General features: G+C 46.8%; 1 protein-coding gene and 1 long non-coding RNA gene across 2 annotated transcripts in view; both read left to right on the top strand.

Moving 5' to 3' along the window:
- Nucleotides 1-3,957, top strand: part of LOC146036428 (myb-related transcription factor, partner of profilin-like) — a 55,653-nt gene extending 51,696 nt beyond the window's left edge. Inside the window, exon 3 of the mRNA XM_083160426.1 lies at nt 2,704-3,957. Within this exon, the coding sequence (XP_083016552.1) occupies nt 2,704-3,335 (632 nt within the window). The 3' untranslated portion in view covers nt 3,336-3,957. The remainder of the gene's footprint in view (nt 1-2,703) is intronic.
- A 19-nt stretch (nt 3,958-3,976) lies between these two features.
- On the top strand, nt 3,977-5,006 carry LOC146036429 (uncharacterized). Its single transcript, XR_014460817.1, has 3 exons — nt 3,977-4,062; nt 4,250-4,313; nt 4,408-5,006. It is a non-coding gene; the product is annotated as an uncharacterized LOC146036429 (long non-coding RNA).
- Nucleotides 5,007-9,033: the final 4,027 nt, after the last annotated feature.

Genomic DNA, 9,033 nt, shown 5'->3' with positions numbered 1-9,033 from the left:
TAGATGCCCAGTCTTCAGATGCTGGTTACCGCTGTGACGCAGCGGCCCGCTGTTCTGTCAGATGGTGTACAGCTGATTAGACAGCTGATCCGGGAGCGGCAGGGGTGACGTGTCGGGGGCGTGCACTTCACACGTGTTTCGCCTAGGGCTTGTTCACAAGTGACACGTAACCGTGGTTCCCCTGGGCCTGTCTATTAAAGGAAAGCTGAACCAATGGTCAGCTGTTTAAGGTGATTGGCATAATTACAAGCCTATCACCAAGCTAGAATAGCTGTATGGATTCTCAGTGCTAACTGAGAAATTGCACCTGACTCAAAATGAAGTGACTAACATGGCAATGGGGGAGCAGGTTAATAAATTGAATACAAATCGGGGTGGCTATATTTGCTGGAAATATTGGCTGGATAATTGGTCCAGCGCGTGGTTGTGAAAAAGTCATGGTAATAGATTGGACAAGAGAGGGCAGACAAAAGAAATGGGGTGACAGGTGGGAGATAATCCTCGAAGAACACAGGAAGGAATTATTATTAAAAATTAATAATTAATTGATTAATTAAAACGGAAAAATATTAATAATTAAGAGGAATTAATTTGTTTGGGAAAATATATATATTTTTATATCAGAAAATTACTTTATAAAAAATGGTTTGAGGAAAATGGATCAATTAATAAGGAATTGAATTAGGAAAAACGGGAAACAATAATTTAGAAAGATGATTGTTGGGGTGAAGGAGGTAATATGTTGGAGGCAAAAAGGTGTCGTGATATAAATGGGTGTCATTGTAAAGATGGATGAAGCTAAGAATTATTCATGATTAATAAATGGTGTGTTAGGCTGTAGATAGGTATGGATTTAACAAGACCGGAAGCCTGAATAAAGGGGGCAAAGAATGATGAGGGATACAGAGAAATGAGGTAATGGTGGGTGCTGAAATTGATAATGGGACTGAAGCAAGCAGAGAATGTGAATCACAGGAAAGCCCTGTAGTTGATGTCCTCATTTAGACCATTGGGTGCCAGGGTCCCCAGGTGAAAAATCCACCAACTTTCCCTTCGCAGAAGGGTTTGGTTAATGTCACCTCCTCTGCGGCCTAAATGAATCTGTTCTAGACCGAAGAATCTGAGGTGGCTGGTATCCGAAGAGTGAATTTTTAGAAAATGTTTAGCTACCGTGGTAAGAGGTCTCATTTTTTGTCCATCGGTGGTGGCATTCCTGATATTGCCCATGTGTTCCATAACCCGTTGTTTTAGTGGGTGAGAAGTCATTCCCACGTATTTGAGTTCACAAGGACATGTGAGACAGTATATTATATTCACACTCCTGCAGTTGTGGCATTCTTTGATTTTGATCGAGTCACCAAAGCGGTCATTCAATGTGGTAATATTAGTAATCTGCTGACAGATCTTGCAGTTGCCACATGGGTGGCTGCCTACCACAGGTGGTTTTCTCTTCGGGTTTTAGACATAATGGCTATGGACCAAGCTGTCCTTCAAGTTCGGTGCCCTCCGCCAACTCATGTCTACTGTAGGATTAAGTCTAGATAATAAAATGGACCAATGTTTCTGTATGATTCTCTTGATATCTCTCCATTCGTTACAAAAGCCACCAACCATCCTACTAGAGACACGGGGGTACTCTCATCCGAGATTCAATACGGCCACACATCACTGGTCCGCCTGAATACCATCCCGCACTCAGAAGCTAAGCAGTGAATGGTCTGGTAAGTACCATTTTGGGAGACCATTTGGGAATACCAGTAGCTGTAAAATAATCTGGACAGCAGATACATCTCTGTTTTAATGGAGGTAGCACTCTATCTTTTTCACTGATTCTTCACCGGGAACAATAATATATTCCACCAGCAGGGGTTCACTGTCAAAGCGTCCTTGACCTGCCGGCTCCTCTTAAATCCATTATTTGTTATTACTTGTCATGTTATTATAACTATTATGGTCATCATTTGAGATCCAATAAGTTTTTTTCTTGACCACCTTAACTGACAAATTGTGGAGCCCTACTTTTATGTTTGACCAATTCGCCGTCAAAATTGTGACCGTCTCATTACAGAGGAATATTTTTTTCTCTTTCATTATTATAGTGTGATTTATTACTTGTCAATACGTACCCATTTTTAGCATATAAAATATATTAAAGGTTATGTTTCAACTTATTCATTACCATTTGTCAAAGTGTGCCCCAAAAGCCTTGTTGTTCTCCCTTCCCTCTGGTCACTCAGTGACCCCCCACTCTTTCAGTTGTAACGCTGAACTATTTTTTGGGAGCACCACCAACCAGATACCACTTTTTTATTTACCATTGGTGGTAGTTATGTTGGTTTAGTCAATTAATTTTGGTACGTGAATACCAATTTATCTTAGTTTTCCAGTGCCACTCCCGACCCATATTGTACCCAACACAATATACACACTATAAACAATGTACATTGAAATGTAATAGGATGAAAGATTCAGACAGTGAGAGAGTTGGTAAGAAATCTCCAGTTGTTTTTAAAGTGGCAATCACTTACACTGCAGAATCAGACTGTTGCAGTATAAATGATTGCCACTTTAAAAAAACTGGAGATTTCTTCCCCAATCTCTCACTTTCTGAGTCTCTCATCCATATGTCTCTAACCCCATCACTCCCGGTGGTGTCACTGCCCCTGCTGCGGGACCTTTATGTTCTCTGTTCTCCTCCCACAGACCTCAGTATAACAGGACCCGGCTCCTCCAGCGCAGAGAACTCTCTTAGTGGCCCCTGCTGCCCCCCTGAGCCTCCACTACTTCTCCAACCCAAGGAATCTCATTCTCCGAGCCCCCAAATCCATATTGTTCAGTTACCACAGCTCAGCCCTTCCCCGGATCCCACAGACGGGGGTTCTCCGCCACCTCCTGGCTCCTGCTCACCCATGCTTGCTCCTGGTTCGGTCAGCCAGCACTATGACCCCACCGTGGCAATGCTGAGAGCTCAACAGGAAACGGCGGAGGCTATTCGCCACCTGACATATACTTTACGCCAGAGCATGGACCGATTGACCAATGTCTTGGCGGCCATTTTACCTCTTATACCTCCGCAGCCGGCATCACCCACCCCCTCCACCCTCATGGATCCTGTTTACTATCCCACAAAGACAGAGCCAGAATCGGAACCGTGTTCTGTAAGTTATGAGGTGGAAGATAATTGTGATGTGCATGAAGACGGGGGTGCATTGGAAGTGACAGAGGAGCCTGTACGCTCGCCATCCGCCTCTCCTCCTCCTCCTCCTCCCAACAAGAGGAAGAGGTTCTCCTACCTGACGCCGCGGAAACGCAGAGGTCGCTGGAAAAATGTCTAATAACTGCGGCTGTTATTATACTGCATCACAGAGTATAAGGGCGAACTGCTGTCTGTATACGTTCAGGACTATACACCCCGTCACAGGAGCTATAATACCACAGTAGGATACATTGGCGGAACAGTGACGCTCCATCTCCTGACCTCCGGTGTTCTGAGGAAATGGCAGCGGAAGATGGGGGATGTACTAGGAGGTGGCAGAGGAAGATGGGGGGTGTACTAGGAGGTGGCAGAGGAAGATGGGGGGTGTAATAGGAGGTGGCAGCGGAAGATGGGGGATGTACTAGGAGGTGGCAGAGGAAGATGGGGGGTGTACTAGGAGGTGGCAGAGGAAGATGGGGATGTACTAGGAGGTGGCAGAGGAAGATGGGGATGTACTAGGAGGTGGCAGGAAGATGGGGGGTGTACTAGGAGGTGGCAGCGGAAGATGGGGGTGTAATAGGAGGTGGCAGCGGAAGATGGGGGTGTAATAGGAGGTGGCAGCGGAAGATGGTGGGTGTACTAGGAGGTGGCAGCGGAAGATGGGGTGTAATAGGAGGTGGCAGCGGAAGATAGGGGGTGTACTAGGAGGTGGCAGAGGAAGATGGGGGATGTACTAGGAGGTGGCAGAGGAAGATGGGGTGTAATAGGAGGTGGCAGAGGAAGATGGGGGATGTACTAGGAGGTGGCAGCGGAAGATGGGGGGTGTACTAGGAGGTGGCAGAGGAAGATGGGGGATGTACTAGGAGGTGGCAGCGGAAGATGGGGGTGTAATAGGAGGTGGCAGCGGAAGATGGGGGTGTAATAGGAGGTGGCAGCGGAAGATGGGGGGTGTAATAGGAGGTGGCAGAGGAAGATGGGGGTGTAATAGGAGGTGGCAGCGGAAGATGGGGGTGTAATAGGAGGTGGCAGAGTAAGATGGGGGTGTACTAGGAGGTGGCAGAGGAAGATGGGGGATGTACTAGGAGGTGGCAGAGGAAGATGGGGGATGTACTAGGAGGTGGCAGAGGAAGATGGGGGTGTAATAGGAGGTGGCAGCGGAAGATGGGGGGTGTACTAGGAGGTGGCAGCGGAAGATGGGGGTGTAATAGGAGGTGGCAGCAGAAGATGGGGTGTAATAGCAGGTGGCAGCAGGAGATGCGGGGTGTAATAGGAGGTGGCAGCGGAAGATGGGTGTAATAGGAGGTGGCAACAGAATATGGGGTGTAATTGGTGGCAGCGGAAGATGGGGGTTGTAATAGAAGGTGACACCAGAAGAATGGGTGTAATAGTAGGTGGCAGAGGAAGATGGGGGGTTGTAATAGGAGGTGGCACCGGAAGATAGGGGGTGATAGCGGAAGATGGGCGTAATAGGAGGTGATAGCGGAAGATGGGGGGGTGTAATAGGTGGTAGCAGAAGATGGGATGTGTAATACGTGGTGGCAATGGAAGATGGGGGGTTGTAATAGGAGGTGGCAGAGGAAGATAGGGGGTGTAATAGAAGGTGATAGCGGAAGCTAGGGGGTGTAATAGGTGTCAGCAGAAGATGGTGTAATAGAAGGTAGCAGAGGAAGATGGGGGATGTACTAGGAGGTGGCAGAGGAAGATGGGGGATGTACTAGGAGGTGGCAGAGGAAGATGGGGGATGTACTAGGAGGTGGCAGAGGAAGATGGGGGATGTACTAGGAGGTGGCAGAGGAGATGGGGGGTGTACTAGGAGGTGGCAGAGGAAGATGGGGGGTGTACTAGGAGGTGGCAGAGGAAGGTGGGGGATGTACTAGGAGGTGGCAGAGGAAGATGGGGGGTGTACTAGGGGGTGGCAGAGGAAGATGGGGGATGTACTAGGGGGTGGCAGAGGAAGATGGGGGATGTACTACGGGGTGGCAGAGGAAGGTGGGGGATGTACTAGGAGGTGGCAGAGGAAGATGGGGGGTGTACTAGGAGGTGGCAGAGGAAGATGGGGGATGTACTAGGGGGTGGCAGAGGAAGATGGGGGATGTACTAGGAGGTGGCAGAGGAAGGTGGGAGATGTACTAGGAGGTGGCAGAGGAAGATGGGGGTGTACTAGGAGGTGGCAGCGGAAGATGGGGGGGTGTACTAGGAGGTGGCAGAGGAAGATAGGGGATGTACTAGGAGGTGGCAGAGGAAGATGGGGGTGTACTAGGAGGTGGCAGAGGAAGATGGGGGGTGTACTAGGGGGTGGCAGAGGAAGATGGGGGGTGTACTAGGAGGTGGCAGAGGAAGATGGGGGGTGTACTAGGAGGTGGCAGAGAAAGATGGAGGATGTACTAGGGGGTGGCAGAGGAAGATGGGGGGTGTACTAGGGGATTGTAGTTAATGGCTGTCACTATTTGCTTAGAAAGATGATTATACTTTCTGTTCCGCTGTAACCTGTCTGAAAGGAAATGTGTGTTGTAAATCTCTTGCTGCACATTAAATGTGGGTACTCCCATTCCCAGTAACTGATAAGTAAGTTTACTTCTAATCTATTGAAGGTTCCATGAAGAGATCGGTGTTGGGAACACTTGTAGATGAATATTGGGAGTACCCCCATTGTTCTATCCAGTGACTGTACAGACCCCGTATACATTCCGCATGGTTACTGCCTGACGGTGGCCTCCGTTCCGGCACTATGTAATACTGGTGCTAGCTGCAGGGCCAGGCATCCCGTTGTATGTTCCCACTGTGCTCAGGTGACCCTTTTGCTATTTTTATAAGTGTAATTTGCATATGATTCCCTTGTTCATCTCACACATCTGGACCTCCTTCTTCACAGCCCAGAAAGCAATATATACGTATATAAATCTGCATTCTCAGTGTAGATAGTATCAGATCCCTCATTGAAATAATTAGCCAGATAATAATTATGTATGTAAATAGCTGCATATTAAAAGATTTTGATTTGTAACATGTTGTCTTCATTAAACCATGTTCCTCAGTGCGCTGGGGTGGGAGAAGGCGGAGAACACCAGTGTCACCTCATTGGGCACAGGTGTGAAAGAGCAGGGTTACCTCAGTGCACAGGTGGGAGAAAGCAGAGAATATACTGGTGTCACCTCATTGGACACAGGTGGGAAAGAGCAGAGAACACTCAATGCTCTCAGCTCCCATGCCTATCCAAGAGACTTGTTTACTCTCGCCTCACACACTTTCTTAACTCTCACACCCTATTAGACCCACTTCAGTCAGGCTTTCGTTCCCAACACTCCACTGAGACAGCACTGACTAAAGTGGTGGATGATCTGGCAATTGCCAAGTCTAACGGCCATTATGCACTACTTATACTTCTATATCTTTCTTCAGCGTTTGACACTGTGGATCACTCTCTTCTCATACAAACACTACACTCCCTAGGTCTTAATGATACAGCACTTTTCTGGTTGTCATCTTACCTATCTGATCGCTCTTTCAGTGTTCGCTTCTCTGACTTTACCTCCTCTTCATTACCTCTGTCAGTCGGAGTTCCGCAAGGCTCAGTCTTAGGTCCTCTGCTTTTCTCAATCTACAGTATATCTCTTGGCAAACGAATTATCTATTTCGGATTTCAGTACCACATATGCATGCGATACTCAAATCATTCAACCCCAGAGTTGTCACCAGTGGTCTTGGGCCGAGTCTCTGAATGTCTCTCTGCCATCTCATCTTGGATGTCTTCTCGCCACCTCAAACTCAATATTTCCAAAACGGAAAAGTTTCCCTCCTATGTCCCTATAGATTGTAAACTTGCAGCAGGGCCCTCCTACCTCCAAGTCTGTCTGTCGTTACCCAGTTTGTTTTATCACTGTCTACAATTGTAAACCGCAATGGAATCTGCTGCGCTATATAAGACACTGTAACGGAATCTTCTGCGCTATATAAGACCCTGTAACGGAATCTGCTGCCCTACAGTATATAATACACTGTAACAGAATCTGCTGCGCTATATAAGAACCTGTAACGGAATCTGCTGCGCTATATAAGAACCTGTAACGGAATCTGCTGCGCTATATAAGACACTGTAACAGAATCTGCTGCGCTATATAAGCACCTGTAACGGAATCTGCTGCGCTATATAAGTACCTGTAACGGAATCTGCTGTGCTATATAAGTACCTGTAACGGAATCTTCTGCACTATATAAGACAATGTAACGGAATCTGCTGCTCTATATAAGATCCTCCTGTAACTGAATCTACTGCGCTATATAAGATCCTGTAAACGAATCTACTGCGCTATATAAGATGCTGCAACTGAATCTGCTGCGCTATATAAGATGCTGCAACGGAATCTACTGCGCTATATAAGACACTGTAACGGAATCTGCTGCGCTATATAAGACACTGTAACGGAATCTGCTGCGCTATATAAGACGCTGTAACGGAATCTGCTGCGCTATATAAGATGCTGCAACGGAATCTACTGCGCTATATAAGACACTGTAACGGAATCTGCTGCGCTATATAAGACACTGTAACGGAATCTGCTGCGCTATATAAGACGCTGTAACGGAATCTGCCGCGCTATATAAGACACTGTAACGGAATCTGCTGCGCTATATAAGACACTAACGGAATCTGCTGCACTATAAAAGACACTGTAACGGAATCTGCGGCGCTATATAAGACGCTGTAACGGAATCTGCTGCGCTATATAATACACTGTAACGGTATCTGCTGCGCTATATAAGACACTAACGGAATCTGCTGCACTATAAAAGGCACTGTAACGGAATCTGCTGCACTATATAAGAACCTGTAACAGAATCTGCTGCGCTATATAAGTACCTGTAACGGAACCTGCTGCGCTATATAAGACGCTGTAATGGAATCTGCTGCGCTATATAAGACACTGTAACGGAATCTGCTGCGCTATATAAGACACTAACGGAATCTGCTGCTCTATATAAGACGCTGTAACGGAATCTGCTGCGCTATATAAGACACAGTAACGGAATCTGCTGCGCTATATAAGACACAGTAACGGAATCTGCTGTGCTATCTATAAGACGCTGTAACGGAATCTGCTGCGCTATATAAGACACTGTAACGGAATCTGCTGCGCTATATAAGTACCTGTAACGGAATCTGCTGTGCTATATAAGACGCTGTAATGGAATCTGCTGCGCTATATAAGACGCTGTAACGGAATCTGCGCTATATAAGATGCTGCAACGGAATCTGCTGCGCTATATAAGATGCTGCAACGGAATCTACTGCGCTATATAAGACACTAACGGAATCTGCTGCGCTATATAAGACACTGTAACGGAATCTGCTGCGCTATATAAGTACCTGTAACGGAACCTGCTGCGCTATATAAGACGCTGTAATGGAATCTGCTGCGCTATATAAGACACAGTAACGGAATCTGCTGTGCTATCTATAAGACGCTGTAACGGAATCTGCTGCGCTATATAAGACACTGTAACGGAATCTGCTGCGCTATATAAGTACCTGTAACGGAATCTGCTGCGCTATATAAGACACTAACGGAATCTGCTGCACTATAAAAGACACTGTAACGGAATCTGCTGCGCTATATAAGACGCTGTAACGGAATCTGCTGCGCTATATAATACACTGTAACGGAATCTGCTGTGCTATATAAGACGCTGTAATGGAATCTGCTGCGCTATATAAGACGCTGTAACGGAATCTGCTGCGCTATATAAGATGCTGCAACGGAATCTGCTGCGCTATATAAGATGCTGCAACGGAATCTACTGCGCTATATAAGACACTGTAACGGAATCTGCTGCGCTAT

Source organism: Crinia signifera, chromosome 9 (assembly GCF_055691185.1).
Source record: "Crinia signifera chromosome 9, ASM5569118v1, whole genome shotgun sequence".
Taxonomy (NCBI): domain Eukaryota; kingdom Metazoa; phylum Chordata; class Amphibia; order Anura; family Myobatrachidae; genus Crinia; species Crinia signifera.
Note: the sequence above shows the minus strand (reverse complement) of the source record. Positions and strands in the feature narration are given on the sequence as shown.